Source organism: Phlebotomus papatasi, chromosome 1, assembly GCF_024763615.1.
Source record: "Phlebotomus papatasi isolate M1 chromosome 1, Ppap_2.1, whole genome shotgun sequence".
NCBI classification, from domain to species: Eukaryota; Metazoa; Arthropoda; class Insecta; order Diptera; family Psychodidae; genus Phlebotomus; species Phlebotomus papatasi.
In genome coordinates this window covers 4,121,784-4,142,055 of record NC_077222.1, presented here as the reverse complement: position 1 = coordinate 4,142,055, position 20,272 = coordinate 4,121,784, and the positions used below count along the sequence as shown (strand labels likewise).

Below are 20,272 nucleotides of genomic sequence, written 5' to 3'. Positions count from 1 at the left end.
TGAACAACTTTTTTTTTAGAAAATTTTTGAACAATAGGGTAAGTGTGCCAAATTTCGGCACAGTTTGCATGCAAGCGCCAAAATATTAAGTTTGAAATGTAATATTTTTTTAATGCAAATTGATTTTCTTATTACTTCTTCATGAGGAGTATTGCTTAGAACCTTGTAGACATGTTTAATCCTCTTTATTTTCTTTAAAGTCATTCCTAATAAATTTTAAAATGAATAAAAATGTAGACATAGCTTTAGTGGCCAATTTCGGACACCTTCGTTCTCATAGGTCCTTACACTTCCGGAATTTTTCCCATGTCTTTTTCACATCATCTCGTTTGTCGAAGCTACATTTTTTGTTATTCTTTTGCATTGTATAATCTCTAAAATATGCAAAAACTAAAAATTCATGGAAATTCGGGAAACCAAAAAAGTGGCCGGAATTTCAAGCTGGCCGAAATTTGGTACACTTATCCTAATGACATTTTAATAATTTTCCAGAAAATAAATTAAACTTTAATCGATGAGAACTTTAGGACACTTTTTTTTAAATGTTGGGGAAAGTGGCCCGTATGCTTTGCATGATCATTACACCCATATTTTAAAAACTATAGGAACAATAGGAAAAATTTTGTCATTCTGAAACTTGGGACCGTGCAAAGCATGGGAACTTTCCCTTACTGGAATTTGGTCTTTCAAGTCGTCTCCCGAAAAGTACTTAAAATGAACATACGACCCTGTAAAGGCGCTACATATAACTTTAAGCTTAGAGTCAAAGTGTTGCTAGTAATTACAATAAATTGTTGATAAATAAACTGTCTACCTTCTATAAGAAGCTTCACACGGAGCTTAAATGCAACACAGAACTTTGACATGACGAAAGTTCCGTGGAAAGCTTATTATGTAAAGAAAAATGAATTAAAATTGCATAACAAAGAGAAAAGTAAATTGAAACATTTTCATACTAACAATCTCCACAATTGTACACTGAATAAAATATCATAAGGGTTTAGTATTTGGACAATGATATAGATAGAAGAATTCGTAGAAGTCCTGAAAAGAAAGCTCATAATTCCCTTCTATGTAAACGATGAAGAATAACCTTTCATAGTAAGAAAAATCTAACAGAGGACAGACAAATTATGTCACTGTAAATCTTGTTTATTTTTGCTCTACTGAAAGAAGCGGAAGTCATCCTTGCGTCCATCCTCTGATCAAACAAAGGGATGGATTTTCTCCCCCCAAATATGTGTCTTTTTTTCACAAAGATTTCTAACTGCGGCAGAGAGGAAAACGGATTGGTGTTTCCAAAGAAAAGTCAACAAGATAGAAGTAGTGGGATTAGGGTAGTAGAGAGAGAAAAGGAATAATTTTATATATTTTTATTTCATACATCATTCCTCTCATAATTAATGGTTGTTCTTCCGTGCACCCTTGTGAGTCGTTAACATGAACAGAATCGGTAAAAAGGAAATAGAAATCATGAAAAAATAGTTGCCGAAAAAAACTTTCTTGTTTACCATCTAAATGTAATTTATACAATTAATGAATAAAATATATAGTAATTATTTTTTTGATGATTAAAGAACAATAAAAAAACCAACAAAGTTGATTAATGCCCAACGCACAATAACTTTTGTTTTGGAAATATCTTCTTGAAACTGAATGTCAGAGTGAGCGAGATGACTAGGTCTAGATCTCGCTCTTTCTCATTATGCCCAACGCACAATAACTTTTATTTTGAAAGCATGTTTTTCACATTTCAGTGAGAGTGAAAGAGATCTAAATCTAGTCAACTCGCTTACTCTCATAGGCAGTTCTGAAAACATGTTCACAAAACAAAAGTTAATGTGCGTTTGGCATTACTGTGCGTTGGTCACAACTTTTTTTCACTTTTATTTGTAAACATGCATTCAAAATTGCCTGTAATGATCAGCGCACATGCATGGTATCTGTTGTTCAAAGAAGAGTGCTTCCGTTTAATTTTATTCTCTAAACAAGTTATATTTTGCTTTATGCCCGACGCACAATAATTTTTGTTTGTAAAAATGTTTTCAAAATTTCCTATGAGAGAGAGCTAGATGACTAGAATTATATTTATTTCCTCTCACAACTAATTATTTCCTTTTTCAAAACTGAAAGAGTAAGCCATATAGTTAAAAGGGTATTTCAATTCTTTTCTCGGAAATGTCAAATACATGTCAAACAATGTCAAGCATATTGACAAATGCACAATCATTTTTGTTTTAAAAAATTATTTTGAACAGTTTATGATTCCTGAAACAAAATTGTATGCTTGCTCGAGAAAATGTGAAACAAATGTTTTCAAACAAAATTGGTTCTACCTTGCTTTTATTTTTACTTATTACCCGGCTAACACATTATACTTATGAAGTACTTAAGTATTAAGTTCTTAGATCAATTACTTAATTTTTAGGAGTTATAAAACATCCAACTACTTAAAAAATACATGAAAATGAGACAAACGTCAGCGTTTTGTGGCGAATGTCGAAAAAATTAGCATGACTTAGTCTTAATGCTAAGTACTTAATTATGGCCTTTTCCAAAGTCTTTAATTAAGCTTAATAAGTACTTAATTAAATACACTTAATGAAGAGCCTTTCTTTAGTCAATTTTTAACCCTCTATCTGGCAAGACCGTCTCAAGACAGTCTTAACAAAAATCACATTTAATGCGATTACAAAGTTTTCATTTATTTAAAAGTGCTATAGTGTCCTTGGTAATAGTCTTATAAACGTCTCTTGAAAGTTTGAACTCATTTTGATTCTTCGTTTGGCTGCTATCCCCAGTTTTCTGTGACAGGTCGGATAAAAAAGCAATAAAAAATATTTGTGCAAAAAAACTCATTTACAATTTCAAGAAAAATACCGATTTAAAGTCATCTGACTAAAATAAATTAATTTTTTACTAAAAGACATATCGTTCTACTTTGTGTATTTTATTTTAAAAATAAATTTAAAAAAATGATAAAATGTGAATTTTAGAAGCAAAAAGACTTTCGAAAAAAAAATATTTTCTCACCTAACTCCTATAAACTAAAAGAGATAATGAAGCATGGATGGTTTTTTCGACTTTATTGGATCGTAATTATCCTAGAAAACATATTCTTGCAACTTTTTTTTTCGCAAATTAAAGAAAATACTGTTACAGAGTTAAGTTATTTTCTCAAAAATATATTAAAACACAAAAATCACAAAAATGTGTGACATTACAATAATGTTACATGGCCTATAATAGAACCTGAAGCTTATATAAATCATATTTCATTTACTCAGATTCTAAGAGATATTTTAAGTTTAAATAAATTGTACGCAAAATTTACTTCACAGTCTTAAAGTTTTTAAAGATTGCTAGAAAATTTTAAAGATTGATCAATGCACTGAAATTTGAGACTCTTGTGGTCCACTTGCACTCCAGGGTTGTAAACTACAATCATTATGGGAAGATTTCTTAGATTTTGAGGCTCTTGTGGTCCTTTTGCATACCCTGATTGTGAGTTGCGGGCACTGAAAGAACGATTTCTGCCATTTCAAGGCACTTGTTGTGCACTTGCACTCCCGGGTCGTGAGTTTCAGGCACTAAAAGGATGATTTTTTGAATTTCACGGCCCTTATAGTGCACTTATACTTCCGAATCGTGAGTTGCAATCACTAAAGGAAAGATATCTTGAATTTGAGATTGTTGTGGTCCACTTGCACTCCCCGATAATTGCAGGCACTACTAAAAGGACGATTTCTTGAATTCAAAGACTCTTTTGACCTACTTGCATTCCTGGATCGGAGGTTAAACAGTACATGGAGAGATTTTTCAATTACACTTACTTACCAAATCAAAGTAGAGCCTTCAGTGATGATTTGTAGGGTTTGTAGTTTAGGATTGAAGGAACACTTCTTCGACAGGGAACCATTATTGACACTTTTGTCAAAATGTTGAAATTTATTTAGTGCATTCAATAAAAACTAAGTAATATAACGTTTTGTTTATTAATCTGCGTTTTTCGATAAGGATAAATGTTCAAATTTCGTATTCTAAATGGTACAGAGTAGAGTGTCAATAAGTCCTGACACAAGTTCTTAAAGTATCAATAGGTGTTCCTTTCACCCTGATTAATGCCATTTTGCAGGTTTTCAAGTGAGGAAACTGATTCTTCACTGAAAATACAAAGCATGGAGGCGACGAAACACATGGGCGATTTTTCAAGAATTTTAGGTTATGAAAAAATGATGAACCACCCGTTTCTTTCTCTCAAACGGTTAAAATGTGATTGTCTCACTCTTTACTCTAATTTACACTTTTTGTCGCTACGTGTCGCTATTTTCGCTTGAAAACTGCATTAACTAAGGACTTAAGAAGTACTTATAAAGGACTTATTTTATTTTCTTATCTAATGCAGGAGACTAGGAGCATTGACAATGCACAGCTTACCTTGCGTTAGCCGGGTTGTTTGTCTTTTTATTTTATGCATGGTGACATGAAGTATTTTATGCCTCCATGCATAAGGTCGGTGACAAATTTTGGGCCGCACATAATGTAATTTAGTATTTAATTTTAATAAAGCTTTGTTGCCAACATAAATTTGTTGAAGGTACAAATTAGTTTGCAAAAAGTAAACAATAATTAGTATTTTAGTCAGGATTATTAACTTTTATTGAATATATGGTAATTTGAATAATAAAACTGCTTTACAAATTGTGTTGGGAAATGAGAATTATAAGCTTAATTATTGAATGCGTCATATTATAAATAATTTTGTTACATATTAGCAAATTGTGAAATGTCCATAATTAAAATTTAATGCAACAAATTCCCATTTTGCATTCAACAATTCGCAGATAGTAATTTTACAAAAGAGTGTCGAGTGAAATGATGATTGTTAATTCAAGATTATATTGTTGATAATCAAATTTTACAGTAGAAACTTTTGTTATTTTGAAGTCATTTCATGTTGCTTATCATTTTATAATGTCTCATGGTTGCATATATGAGTTCTCTTGGTAGCAGCAAATATGGAACACAATAATGTGAGGGAAGGAAGACAAGGAGTAATTTTGGTGTTGTAGAAGTACAACAATCGACCAACTGAAATAACTACATTCCATTTTGGAATTTCGTTTATTTTCCTTGTGTGGTATCCTTTCGCTGGATGTTGTCCTTTGTGGTGAAAATTTACTTGACAACATAATATTTACATCCAACATTGTTTCACATTTATCCAAATAATGCTTTCTATGAATGTTAGACAATCATAGTGGATGTTTCTCTAAATTAAACTCCAAAGATATTCTGAAGGATACACAATAAATTCAATCTTGTCCTTTTGACAAGCAATATCATCTAACTCTGTCGTTAATATTGGTGTTGGCAGCAATTTTGTAAATTAAAAAATTTTACAAGTGAAGAAACAGCATCAAAAAACCACTAAGATAAGTTTTAACAACTTTCCAAGGAGTCATAAAGTAAGCATAGCATGGAGCTGGAATATAGTTTTAACAGAATGGAGCATTCTTGCACAGTTTAATGTTCCACCACCTATGATATTAGCTTGGCATAAATTTGAGCTTCATGCACTGGAAAATATTTGTGGGGGGTTTAAAGACAAAAGCTTATGTGTGACTAAAGTACTTTGCACAGCTCCCATGGAGGCAAAGACTGCCCATTATGTTGTAGAGTTGAAGAATGCCAAAGTTTGGTATATTGCACGTGCCTAAAATAACTAAAGTGCATACTATAATCTTCGTTTGAATGTCGTTATGTTATGGGGTAAGAACAGCATATTCCAAAGGTACACACACAATATTCTAACAACATAAATTGCTGGTGCAATTGCATGTAATTTTCCTTTCCGTCACAGCACTTTCATTTTGTTTGCAAAGTTGACAATTAATATTGACTGAAAGGATGTTTCTATGGTGAATCTAGGAGGAAATTTGCACGGAAAATATAGTGTGTTAGATATTGTGCGCTTTTGCTAAAACTGAAATTGTAATTTAATTCTCTAAGTTCCACTTCACAAAGGTATTCCAATTCACACGCCTCAAAGCTTATAGCTCTATATTTGAACGGGGAAATATTCTATACAAAGTAGATAATGTTTATTATGTCAATAATGTAATCACATTAAAATTGTTGCGTAACTTGGCATTTGTTAATAATGCCTTTTTATCGACCATAAAGTGTTTGACAAGACAAATACAGAGAAGTTCTATTTCTCCTGTTCAGTATTAACAAAATGATTTACGGTTTTATTTCCAAGTTCTTACATTAGCATATGCTTCGTCACCGAAATGTAAATACAAGAAAGTTTGACTGTTCTATAGGGCCTTGCTAACACTTAAAAAATAATCCCTAAATTATTTTAGGCCACGCCCCTTTGGAAACTTTGCCTAAAAGAAGTTGAAATGATCCCTTGAAATTTTAAGATAAAGTAAGTTGATTCGTATCCTTCAAGAGAAATTTCATTAATCCTTAAACCTGAAACGCAACAAACTTCACAATAGCTAAGCTGTCATGCAAATGCCAAATTTGCAATATGCTCTCTACTCTGAAGTAAAGAATGCCTAATGTTGTCGAGATTTTCCACCGGTAGCGAAATGGAGCCCTTCCCTGGTTCGCGGAAAAATCATATTTCCCGCATCTCGCTCCAAGCAAGGCCTTTTATTGGCAGTATAGTTTTGTTGCCCGCAGGATTGGCTGACAGGAGTCACTGTCAGTCAGTCGGTAACATGGCCTGGAAGAGTTCAGATGGGAGCACAGAGCTGAGCCGCTGCCTGGCAATTGGCCGCGATAAGCCTTGGTCTCACTAATGGCCTCTACTCTACACACCAAAGAATTCATGTCCATATTTAGCAGTTTTTCCTTCCAAACAGGAGTAAAACGATAAATTTTCGCGAAAAAGAATGTCGAACCGCAAGAAGACTCGAGAAATCAAACAAAGTGTCAATATTGAAACGAATTAGTTCCTGTGTGTAGGCATTTTCTTCAATAATTCTCTTCAATAATTGAAGCTTTTTATCAATAGTATTATTGAAGAGCCACTCATCCATATTTTTCCTAATGTATAGACAGCTTAAAGAAGCGTAGGCCTTTCAATATGGACATAAATTTATCTAGTCTGTAGAGGCCATAAGGAATCTTTCAGGGTAGAAGCCCGGCTACACTATGAAGATGGACTATGAAGATTGAAGTTGCCGTAGATGCGAGTTAGATGTGGTTTAGCACCCCTGCTTTTCGTAAACTTTTCTTTAATTCTAGTACTTAAAATTGGTCTTCAACGATCCGATCTATTTTGTCCGATCAGTAAATAACATCCTTAAACATTGATCAAAAGAACAATTTCGAAACTTAAGGCTTTAAAAATTTATCTCAGAATTGAAAAGTTTACTTTATCTTCAAGTTGCGAGGATCTTAAAAACCTGTATCGGAAATTTGAAAGTGAAGTCTTAATATTTTTGATGAGAATAGAATTTTTACGACGCTCACAGAGGGAAGGAGAGTCTAGGGACTGAGCTGGCAATAGTAAGGAAGCATAGATTTAGGCAATAGTATTGGGACTTTTCCAGATCGGGCCAGTAACATTGAAGAGACTTAGATTTCATTTTAAACTTTACCGTGTTACAACCTGCCTGGGTTTTGAAGTTTGCGAGGTATACGGTAGTTATGTTCTAGAAGTCGTTTTTAATGGTGAAAAAATGCTTTACTGGGCGGCATTCGATTTTCTAATGCGTACTTTCTACTTCTAAAAGAGTTGATGTATGACTAAGAACCGCTAAGAAAGAAAATCTTTTTGAAGGTTAAATATTTCACTGAAATCTCTAAGCTTTAATAGTCTCAAAATTGTTGTGTATATCACTTTTAAAATAGACCACGTCTTCTTATGACTTTTCAGTAATTTAAGACATTCTAGGCGGCATAAAAATGACCTATATTATATTGGAGGCTAGCAATTGTGATATTATATTTATTGATGATTTATAAATTATGCTCTCAAGGCAAAAACCGGATATTTTAATAGGTCATATACGATAGACTGTTTTTGCTCGACGCAACTTTATGTTGTTGCAAACCTGCTTTAAGGAATACCCTGCCTAGGGATGCTGCACGGTGCTATTTAGGGGATGGGTGTCATAAATTGGTGAATTTTCAATTTACCCCTATACTTCATGCAAGCAACACATACTCGGAGCGAATTAAATCGAGTATATGTGCTCTTATCATTTAAGTTTGAACTTCCGCGCTTGAGAGAAAGAGAATATTGCTGCAGCTATTCTGCTTACCCATCTGTCCCTCTACTTCTTAGCGCGAATCTCTCTTCTGTGCGCTGCACGAGATTTCATGAATTTACTGTCAAATAGTGATAACGTCGTAATCTCCGGTCTATTCTACTATTTCAGTACAAAATTGTCCTTCCGGTGAACGTCGATGAGGTGGTTTAATCCAAAATTAAAACACTCACGTTTCCAGAGCTTTCGACACTGTATCGTGCCTTCTGCAGTGGCTGTTTGAAGGAATTTTTAATTGAAATTTAACGAATTTTTCATTTTGAAATTATCTTCTACAAGGTCGTCTTTCTCAACTTACTTCTTGGTTAGTCTATTATCTTGGATATTGTCACTATTTTGTCTGATTTTTGTTTGATCTCCGGTCAAATGCACAAGAATTAGGTTCATAAACACGTAAAAATTGCCTTCGAAGAACTTCATAAAGCCACAGGAGATAATTTTGCTCTAAAATTATTTTCCTTTCCAATTTGGTTTCCAATTTGTGATAGAATTGGAATTGATAAAAAATGTGCATACTAACCATTTTACGTATAGCAACATAATCCCTCTACACAATATGAAAGCCTTAAAAATAGGTCACGTTAGCTTAACATTTATTGGAAAACTCAATAGCTTTCCTGTCGCAAAATAGGTAGTTTTAAAAACTCAGCTTAGAGCTATTGTACAGGCTCGGTATACAGTTTTTTCCCGTATCTGCCAATTATTTCAAACTTAAAGAGAGAGCAATAATTGGTATTCTGTTAGGTTTAGGCTGTTTACATACTTCTCTACTTTCTTTATCAGTTAGTGGTCTAGGGACGGACCGGTTAGAGATAGCGACTTTAGGTCTTCAATGACCCCCCCCCCAATAAGTCAGTATTTAAAACCTCTTTTCCATTCATCTTCTTCTTTTCAAAAGATCCTTTTGTAATTGAATTTAGAAAAGGTGTTTAAGTCTGAGATAGGTGCAAATGCTGTACGGTAAATGGTTTTCGTAAACTGGGCTAATAATATTCGTGGCAAAAGCATCTCATCTCGTTTACTTCAATGAACAATGTAAATGAGTGCAACAGAGTATTTGTTTATCAAATGGCTCCCTGTGGAGCTCATTATTTAAATATTAACTGGAACTGAATACTGCAGTTTAATTATAATATCTGAAAGAGTTGTTTCTCTATGTACTTTTTTTTCTTCACTACCGCTGCTGCTGTGCAAATTGCACCAAATAGAAGAGTTTCGCCCTTTATAATCCTTCTATTTATTCTCCACAGAAAAAAAATGTAGTGCTAATACATGTTGTTTTCTAATTGGAACACTTTTTTGTGTCTTGCAGCATTATCGTGGTTCACTGAAGTCACTGAACACAGGAATTGTGACATTGCTGAATTATGGAAAGCACGTACCACCCGCTGTATCCCACGTCACACTAGCCCATGAGATTGGACACAATTTTGGCTCACCGGTAGGTGAATTTATGCACATGACATTAATGCGAAAAGAGTATACATTTGTTGATATTACCTGTACTAGCACTAAAAAATGCATGAGACCACAGAGAGAGGGATGAAATGCGTACAGAAGAGTGAACTTGGGTAGAATTGATTTATTGTGTACATAGTCCAATTTGTAGAAGCATTTCCTATTTGACCCATTTTAGTATTCCTTTATAAAACGACATTATATAACTATTTCTGTGCAATATTAGATCTAGTGGAGAGTTTAATTACACGCTTCGTCTCAAATTGCCCTACTAATTGGTAAATTATTCCTATTTGAGATACATAACCATCTCTCAATGCTACAATATGATACCTTTCTGCACGTCTTTATTATCATTGTTTCTGGCTGATATTGAAGACTACAAATTAATTAGAGGTCTCTTTGATATCCAATACTAAAATTTAATATTTAAGGAGGATATATCAATAGTTGGTAATAACTAGTAAAACAATTATGGCTTCCTAATAAGTCAAGCATAAAATACATCTTCATTTTCATCGTAAAATTATGTCTTCATGATGTTTAAGGGTAAAATTAATGTAAATAGATTAAAGTTGTTAAATATTTTACTTGAGTAAAATCTCTAAACTGCAAAACGTTCGAAGCTTTGTGAAGTGCTCTAACTCGGGACTTATACGGGCTTCAGACCTAGGACTTAGCCATCTGGCTTAACTCCTCTAATTCCTTATCTGACATGATCTTTTAGAAAATTGTTGTTTAGGATTGGATTATTAGGGCAAATGATTCTTTAGATTTTGGCAAATTACTAAAATTGCTTGTTATTTAGATTTTTGAGATCTTCGGGAACTGGGCTAAACCTCCAGTCTGAAGCTGGTATTAGGGCCTTGACAGACTTGAGGATTAGCCGAGAGACGGCTTAGCGTAATTATATTAAAAATAATGGTTAAACCACATTCTATTAAGCCGTCTCTCGGCTTAAGTCTGAAGTGTGTCAAGGACCTTAGATGCTATACTTCAAAAGGATTTCCACATCGTTTACCGGTTCAGAACCGATTTAAACTGATTCATAAATCACCCAAAAGACCACCCAAAATAGTTTTAAGACTGATAAAATTGAATTTCAAGCAAAACTTATTTATCGGTTCATATAACCGGTTCATAACCGATTAGAAACGGTTCAGATTTGTCAAAAATTCCAACACTTGTCAAAAAAAAGTGCCATAAACTTATCAAGAAAGTGGTCCCCGGTGGGTGGAAGGTGGAAATTTTAAGGAATAAAAAAATCAAGGGATATAAATACTACTCTCTCTGCACAGAAAAAAATATTTCGTAAAATTGTTCATAAATGTTTGTGAATTCCTATTGGGGACTTACGAAATGCTCGTAAAATGTATAACCCAGAAAAAAGTTCGTAAAAGTCTGTACTTTTTTTACAGTGTTCGTAACATTATCACTTGACGAGCTTTTTTCTATTTTTACAAACATTTGTTCGCAAATGTTGCTATACACACATAAAATGTTCGTAAAATGTTGTCATTTGTTCGTAAATTTTTGTTTGCCTGGCGAACATTTTACGAACATTTACAAACAAATTATAAAATCTAAAAGTACAATAAATGCTCGTCAAGTTATTATATTACGAACAATGTTTGTGAAGAAAGTACAAACTTTTACGAACTTGTTTGTAGGTTATACGATTTACGAGCATTTTGTAAGTCTCCAATAGGATTTCACAAACATTTTTGCAACATTAATTTTGCAAAATATTTTTTCTATGTGTGGATTTCGAGCAGTAAAAGGGACGATAAAGCATCTCAGCTTTGCAGAATGGCTGAACTCTCTGTAAATTTTCTTTTTAAGGCTCAATCAGGTTTACTTTCAATTATATTGGTTTATAAACTTGAAGAAAAACATAAAAAAAAAACGGCTAAGTGCGCAATTTTGACTGCTTTGAATTTTACAGGACTTAATTAATCACATACTTTTATTTAACGTTGGAAAATCGATTAAAGGAGTGAACTGAGGCCCAATGGCGCAACGAGGATAGGGCAGGGAGGGGCAATTGCCCCCATTCTTACACGATTTTAATAATAAAAAAATACAAATAATTAAAAAAAATCAAGAATACTAAAATTTCATTTCTTTAAGTGCTTTTACTGTCTTGAAAGAGCTTTCGTCGAATCTTATGAGCTTTCTAAAAAAAATCAAATCATTCAATTTGCGAATAAAAATGAATTTTTGGAAGGTGTTTAGGAAGCTTTTGTTCAACCTTTCTTAAAGAAAGCTCTCTTCTTAAAAGATCATCCACACAGAGAGACTCTAAAGCTTCCTACATGTGCAAGAAAATAATCAAAATAATTTTTTTAGGACTGAATTTTTATATAATTTATGAAAGGAGCTTTTCAAAAAAAAAAAAAAGGTCTTGAGACTCTAATACGCTCTTCAGACCTAAGGCTTAGCCATATGGCTTAACTTCTCTAATTTCTTATCAATCCAGACAGGCTAAACCTAAATGAGCATTTTATATTCAATTTTTGAAAAAAATGTTTTCTTGAAGTTTTTAGCAAGCTCTTAGCTTGCGAATCCCATAAGCTTCATCAGGATTGGAATTTAAATTGTTTTTAAAAAAAATATTTTTCTTTATCAAACTTTTATAGTTTTTTTTTTTTTGATAATATCTTCAGCCAATTTTTAAAAAGAAAACTCCATTTGGAAAAGTTTTAAATAATTTAAAAGTACAAAACTTGTAAGAAATCTTTTAATGAAAGTTAAATATAATATTAATTTTTCGATAAACTAATGAAAAAATATATCAAAAAAGAATAACATAAAATATTTTAAGATCTTCTGAGAAAACTCTTGTTCATTGCATTTAAAATACGATTCTTTGGGGGATAACTTTCCAAAAATATTTTCCTAAATAGAGGAGACTGGGGCAAAACTTGTCAAAACGCATATTTAATTCTTTCACGAGCTCTGAGAAAACTTAAACGTTTTATAATGAGCATATTCTTATAAGAAATTTACTGTTCTACAACGTTGCAGAAGACTATTTTCCTCTATCTCGAAAGAAATGTGATTTTCGAACTTTCGAATCATTTTCTAAAAATCGATTTTGTGGAGATTCTCAAAATTGCTGGGGCAAATTTTGTCAGTCTTCGGATAATTTGTAACGTTTTACTTTCGCAAACGTTAAAAATATCAAATAGACAAATTTTTATAGGAAATTTATTCCTCTACAACTTTGTCAAAGATAATTTTTCTCTATCTTAACGAGAAATGTGCTTAAATTGATCTAATCAGTATTCATATTTTCTGTAAGCCAAATATTCCAAAAATAGGGCTCAAAATTTCATTATTTTTCATTTTAAATAATCTGTCCTCGAATCCCTTGAAACTTTGTAAGTTTAAGAAGGTTCATGAAGGCTATCTATTATAAAAATTTCAAGCCTCAATCTCTTTTATTTTAGAAAATAGTGAATATTGAAATTTTCGTTCTGACAAATTTTGCCCCAGTCTCCCCTACTGCTTAGTATAATTTTATATTTGATCCCCCTTCTTACTAATATGTTGGCTATGCTTTGTTGAGGCCATTAACATACATGGACGAAGAGATTGCCTACTGAGTTTCAAAGATTCCTAAGAAGTCTAAAAGAGTGTCTTTCGTAATAAACCAAAAAACTTGGTTTTGGAGGCGCAAGAGGACTGAAAAAACTATAGGAAAAACTTTTCTCTTTTTAGATAATATCGACTTATGTTAGGAGACGAAGATGTCGAAGATATACGTAAATCGAAATTTGATATCTTTTACCGTTTCGTCTTTAGCTCTGTTTCAAGCTTTCAGACAAATGGAAAAGATTTTTTGAAATTGTTCAAGATGAATCAATTTATAAGCACTTTACTGATTAAGACTGATGCTACCAGGTTGGAAGTTTCAAAGCCTTTGAAAGAAAATCTAAATCTAAATACAGCAGAGCCTCTTAAATCTGAATCTCTCAATTCGATTATTGATGATTTTAAGGCCTAAGGACTTAAGGAATCCTAGTAAATTCTTCAATTTCAGAATTCTTCATTGAAAAGAATATTACAAAAAAGCATTAGGAACAATTTTATTAAACTATTTTTTTCCTTTTCATTCCATTTTTAAATACCTGTAGTATCTAAAGATAAATCCTATTCTCATTTACGGTTTTCTGAAATTTTATATTATGATTTTTTTTAAATTATAAAATAAAAAGGTAAAATGAAGTAATTCGGAACTTGGAGATTTACTCAGCGTTTTAAATGGGATAAGTTAAGAGAAAAAGAAGGCTACTAAGAAGTACAAGCCTTAAGCGGTCTTTAGACTAGGGTTTAGCCCAGTTCCCGACCGCCTCAAAATCCTAATAGCAACCAATTTTATTGCTTTTTCAGAATGTAATAATTCATTTGTCCTTAATAATTCAATACTAAGTCAAATTTTTCCAAATAATCTTTATTGTTGAAAAATTAGAGCAATTAAGCCATATGGCTAATTCTCAGGTCTGAAGCCCGTTTTACAGTCAACTATTTAAATCTAAAATAAGAGGAAATTTCAAAATTCCGTCTCGAAAATTCTAAATGATTCTCAATCACTTCGTTTAACCCTATATCTATATTAGTTGCTATTAAAAAGAAACAGCTCGGTAAATCATTGAAGCTATGAAGCGATTTTGATATCAACAAATTACTTGTGGGATATGTTTCTCGTGCATAAAGTATTAAATATTAATAAATTTTTCAGCATGATCCGGAACAATGTACGCCTGGTGGTGAGGATGGCAACTATATTATGTTTGCGAGGGCAACATCTGGGGATAAACGAAATAACAATAAATTCTCACCCTGTTCATTGAAGGCAATTGAGCCAGTTTTGAATGCAAAAGCGCGTAGTGCTAAAGGATGCTTCACTGGTAAGTGCTGTGACATAATTAAAAAGCAAAAATCGCGAAATTGGATACTTCTTTGGGTATTTTGCCAGATTTCTCCGTACGAACGACCCCTTTTGCCTTTTACTTCGTAAATAAGTAGAAATGTTATTAAATTTTAATGGGTAAATTTATGAATAAATCAATAGGCCTGAAGCTTGCTGTCAGCAATTTGGAGAAACTTTGCTCAACTTTAATGCAAACCCAAGTTGTTTACTGTGAGCCTAATCGGACGAATGAATGTTTAATTTATTTACAGAGCCACAGCAATCGATCTGTGGAAATGGTGTGGTTGAGGACGGTGAAGAGTGTGACTGTGGCTGGGAGGAGGATTGCAAAGATAAGTGTTGCTACCCTATGTCTAGGCATCCCAGCATTGATGAGAAACCCTGCACACTAACTCCACGTGCACATTGTAGTCCTTCACAGGGTCCTTGTTGCACAGTTGGATGCACTCTCAAGTTTGGCGATAAGTGTCGTGATGACAATGGTTGCCGGGATCCCAGTTTCTGTGATGGCCAAATGCCACAGTGTCCTCCATCGGTCAATAAGCCGAATAAGACAATTTGCAATAAGGAATTTGTGTGCTACATGGGCGAATGTACCGGATCCATTTGCCTGGCTTATGGCCTAGAATCTTGTCAGTGCATTCCGGGTCCTTCTGATCCAACCACAAAGTCCTGTGAATTGTGCTGCAAAGTTCCAGGGGAAAATAATCCCTGCAAGAGTTCCTTCCTCTGGAATGAACCACCTTTTGATGTTCCTGATATGTTTGCCAAGCCGGGAACTCCCTGCAATGACTACAACGGCTACTGTGATGTCTTTCAGAAGTGTCGAGAAGTTGACCCTTCAGGACCATTGGCTACTCTCCGGAAGCTCCTGCTATCCGATGAGAGTATAGCCTCGTTCAAGAAATGGGTACAATCAAATTGGTACACAGTCGTTCTCATAGTCATTGCCGTTTTGGTGCTGTTGGTAAGTACAATATTTTCCTACAATAAATCCTTTGCAGAAAATTTCCAACTTTAACCCAAATCGTCCCTATCACTTAAGAAAATCTTTAACTTAAAGCCGAATAGAATTGATTTCATAATTGAGTTTTCAGTACGTGATATTATTACATAATTTCTAATCTAAATATTTCTATTTCTGTTTATGTTTCTTAATTGAGACCTAATTAAACTTCAATGAACACCCCCTATTTATGTATTGAACGTGGAGTTTAGCACAGAATCAGTATGATACAATTTACATGAGAATTAATACAGAAATCCCTGGGTAATTCATAAAAGCTTATTAAGAAAGCTCAAAACAAGAGACTTTCACAGGAAGCCTCATTAATACCTTGAATTTTCACTTTTGCGCAAATTTTCCATCACAATGAATAAATTAATGTGGAACATGGTATGACAAAAGAGAATAAATACAGCATCTTTTGTCTCAGTATTACCTTTAATTATTAACTTGATAAAGCTCAAAATACAAAGGATAATTCAATGAGCAAATATTGGTGGAAAAGGATGTTCTGCTATCTTTTTTCTAATCTCCCTGGGATCCTTAACATAAATTAAAAATGATGCTGATCAATATCTTTTTTTGGAGAAAGAAATGCAAGGAATGAAGAGAACTTGTGGTAGATATTTTTAAAAGACAAAAAGTTAGTAAAAAGGATATCTCAACTGTCAAATTCTATTTAAAAAAGTCTCTGGGAAAGAAGTTATGGTGGTATTTTAATGAAAAATGCGAAGAGGAAGTGTTTCTCCTGAACACTTCTCAGATCATGACTGTTCTCAAGTGCTTCTGCATTATCGACCTTTCTCTGTATTGATTCCTGTCACGACTGTTTGATGGTCTGGAACACGACGAGAACTGGAGAAAGCAACCGTGACAGGAAGTAAAAATGAAGAAAAAACGATAATGCAAAAATACTTGAGAACAGTCATGTCCTAAAAAATGTTTAGGAGAAAAAGTACCGCCGAAAAGAGAAAATCTTTCTCCTGAACATATTTTTTGGCACTTAACTGTTCTCAAGTGCTTCTGCATTATCGACTTTTCTTTGTGTTGGTTCTTGACTATTTTTCCCATTTCTTGTCTTGTTCCACAATCTCCAAACAGTCATAGCAGGATCCAACACAAAGAAAAGTCAATTATGCAGAAGATCTTGCGAACAGTCATGTGCTAAAAAAATGTTCAGGAGAAAAAATACCCCCCGAAAAGAGAAAATCTTTCTCATAGACATATTTTTTAGCACTTAACTGTTCTCAAGTGTTTCTGCATTATCGACTTTTCTTTGTGTTGATTCCTGTCTTGACTGTTTTCTCCAGGCCTTGTCGTGTTCTAAAACCTCCAAGCGGTCATAAAACAGGAACCAACATAAAGGAAAAGTCCATAATGCAGAAGTTCTTGAGAACAGTCATGTACTAAAAAGTGTTTATGAGAAAGATTACTGCCTGAAAATAGGAAATCTCACTCCTGAACATTTTTAGCACATGATTGTTCTAAGTGCTTCTGCATTATCGACTTTTCTTTGTGTTGGTTCTTGACTATTTTTCCCGGAATCTGGTATCTTTGTTTTTTCCATTTTGTTTTTCACACTTTTGTTTTTCCCAGTTTGTCTTTGGAATCTTTGTCTTCGGTAATTTTTGTTTTTTTGAAACTTTGTCTTTGGAAATCTTGTCGTTTATACATTTTTGCACAATTTTGCACATGACAAGATGTTCAAAGACAAAGTGTCCAAAAAACAAAGATTACCGAAGACAAAGATTCCAAATACAAACTGGGAAAAACAAAAGTGTGAAAAACAAAATGGAAAAAAAAACAAAGTGTTCCAAAATCTCCAAACAGTCATAAAAGGAATCAACGAAAAGTCGATTATGCAGAAGCACTTGAGAACAGTGAAATGCTGAAAAAATAATGTAATTGTAATTGTAATGAAAACGTATCCTGCCCCGCCTTTGACACAATGAACCCCCCCAAATCCCTCCTCATTAAGAGGGAAGTCAGGTATTCCGGGGAACCCATCGATATAAGGCAGTGCAAGAAAATTAGGGAATGCATCTGAAGGAAGGATGACAAATCACATCCGACAAACACGTCGCTATGTAGAGCAATGTGGTCACGGGACCTAGAGTGCAAATAAACCTTATGCAGTTGTTAAAGGCTACCGTTAGTCGATTGATTGTCTCACCATCCTCCAGAAAGGAGAGCTCATAGCCCCGTGAGAGCAAAAAGGGAGGAGCGGACGTGATGTCCCAGAATAGCGTCGAGGAGTGCACAGAGGATAATTAACTTTTAGCTAAATTGAGAGAGCATTATCAAACCAAACTAAATTTAAAACATGGATATTCTGGGAAAAACAATATTTGGACTATTTAGATCGATAAAAATCCGATTCTTGTGGTTGATTACAACAAGCTATGGCAAAATTGGGTAATTTGGAACCATTTGAAGTTTCCTCGCTATTTCAGTTTGGAAAATAGACAAAGAAGACCACGAAATAGAAGAAAAAGACAAATAGGACGAAAAGGAACGTGTTTTCTTCGTGGCTTTTTCTTTTGTACACCTGAAACAATGAGGAAATCTCAAAACTTTAAATTATAAATGGATAAGGATGCTGAAATTCGGGATATTTTTAGCATCCTACTTCCGAAATCACAAATAGATATTTTTATACACCAGTACCACTAATCCAACTCCTATTACTGCAACTACTCTTACTCCTTACGCAAGGGATAACTCAATTGTACGAAAAACTCTTCGTGAAACCCGAAATTAGAGAAAGTCTTGTTCTTTTTCAAAGGAAACAGACCAACTAAATCTTGCTAAAATGTTGTCAAAAGATTCTTGTTTTCCAATTAGGGGAAGAGCTCATAATTTTGGACAGTTTCTAAAATTTGGACACTTTGAGGGTAAAATTGAACACTAAAAATAAATAGATTAAAATTATGGATTTTATTCCAATATTTGATGAATAATGATTTGTTCTTTTTGGAAGATTTTAACACTACATTAATCAAATTTTGAATATGATTTGAATTAAAATTGCTTGGTTGAAACTTCAGTGTGAGCAATTGCTTACGAGAAAATATTACAGAACTTTGTGTTTACTTCAGTCTTATTTAGACATTTACCAGTGAGGTGTTGGTTCTTATTTGCAGTTGATATTTAGGAAGACGGATAGCTGTTCACTACACATCCTTTTACTTGAATCTTGCAGAAATACAAAGAAATTAAATGCAAATATCACTTAAAATGGAAAGTTCTTAAATCGCGCGCAATTCAACTCGAGAGAGAGATAGAGACACAAATAACTCACTTGATAAACGTCTGGCGGCGCTGCAGTTGCAAAAAATCTCTGAAATGCGACAAAATATTTTCTTCTCTATTTTATCCTTATTAGCAGGTCGTGTCCCTTCTTCTAATATGTACTTTTGCATTCCTTATTAACCAAAATAGTGTTGTACAAAAGGGTTTTTCTCAAACCTATCCTGAATTTTGGGACAGCTCAATTGAATATGAGTCTTCCAGCTCAAAATTTCATCCCAATGTTTTTGTTGTAATATCGACAATTATTTACAATTAACCCAAGTAACTGTAATCAACTAAATTATTAAAAGGATTTTCTTGTGAAAATTATTGTACTCTAAGGAATTAAACAATTTTCACATTAAAAAACCTCTAATTGTCTCTACGTGAATTTTCGCGGCATTTCAAAGAATCTGAACGGGCACTACCAAATTCACTTCGGCTTTTTTTTTAGCTCAGGCCTAACTATTTATTTTTCTACATTGTACCATATTTTAATTTTGTATTATTTTTTATTTCTTTTACCGTTGATTAAAAATCTCTGTAAAGAAAATCGAATTATTATCAAAGAGATTATCATCAGTGAATGATTTCAGTTGTAAGTTTACTGTAAAGTATCTTCACCTTTTAATATCGCTTAGTAATCTTTGCTAAAGATTCCTATCCCACTTCTGAAAATGTGGGTATGCATCTCAATGTATGCGCTACAAATTGAAATCTCTATAAAATCCTTGCCTTAAAGAACTTGTGTCATTTAATAATGAAAAAGCGATGTACATTTGAAGTTGAAGTTGGCATATTGCAATTATCCCTCTTTAATTAATTGTATAACGACGAATTTATACAGAATAGCAATTTGTAATAGGGTTTTCTTTTATCCAAGTAAAAGTAATAAGTTTTCCCAGAAATAGACATTGCAGTAGATATATATATTGAAGTTTTTCAGCAGCTTTTCCCCCAACTCTGAAGAGTGGCAAAAGTACAGAGTGATTTGAAACTTAAATCGCATCATGAAGGGATTGAAGAGCATTTTGTTTCATCAGGGCTTTTTTCGGGTATGGATATAATACCCATGAAAAAGCAGAAGGAAAGATAAAATGAGAATTTTACACTTTTCAGTGTTGGCGTGAAATAAATGCATTTGAGGGTGAAAGGAAGGAATTGTAGTGAATTCCTCTTTTCCATATAATATGTTGCGATTGCACATGACAGTGATTAATAAGAGAGTGTTTCCATGCACAGAATCCTCATCTTCTGTTGCAATTGCATTAATCTTTACCATTTTAACTT

At 33.4% G+C, this 20,272-nt stretch overlaps 1 protein-coding gene across 1 annotated transcript in view; it reads left to right on the top strand.

Moving 5' to 3' along the window:
- The window catches only part of LOC129798494 (uncharacterized), a 175,979-nt gene that overhangs the window by 135,640 nt on the left and 20,067 nt on the right, over nt 1-20,272 (top strand). Inside the window, exons 8-10 of the mRNA XM_055841669.1 lie at nt 9,604-9,732; nt 14,494-14,662; nt 14,937-15,652. Coding sequence (XP_055697644.1) covers nt 9,604-9,732; nt 14,494-14,662; nt 14,937-15,652 — 1,014 coding nt within the window. The remainder of the gene's footprint in view (nt 1-9,603; nt 9,733-14,493; nt 14,663-14,936; nt 15,653-20,272) is intronic.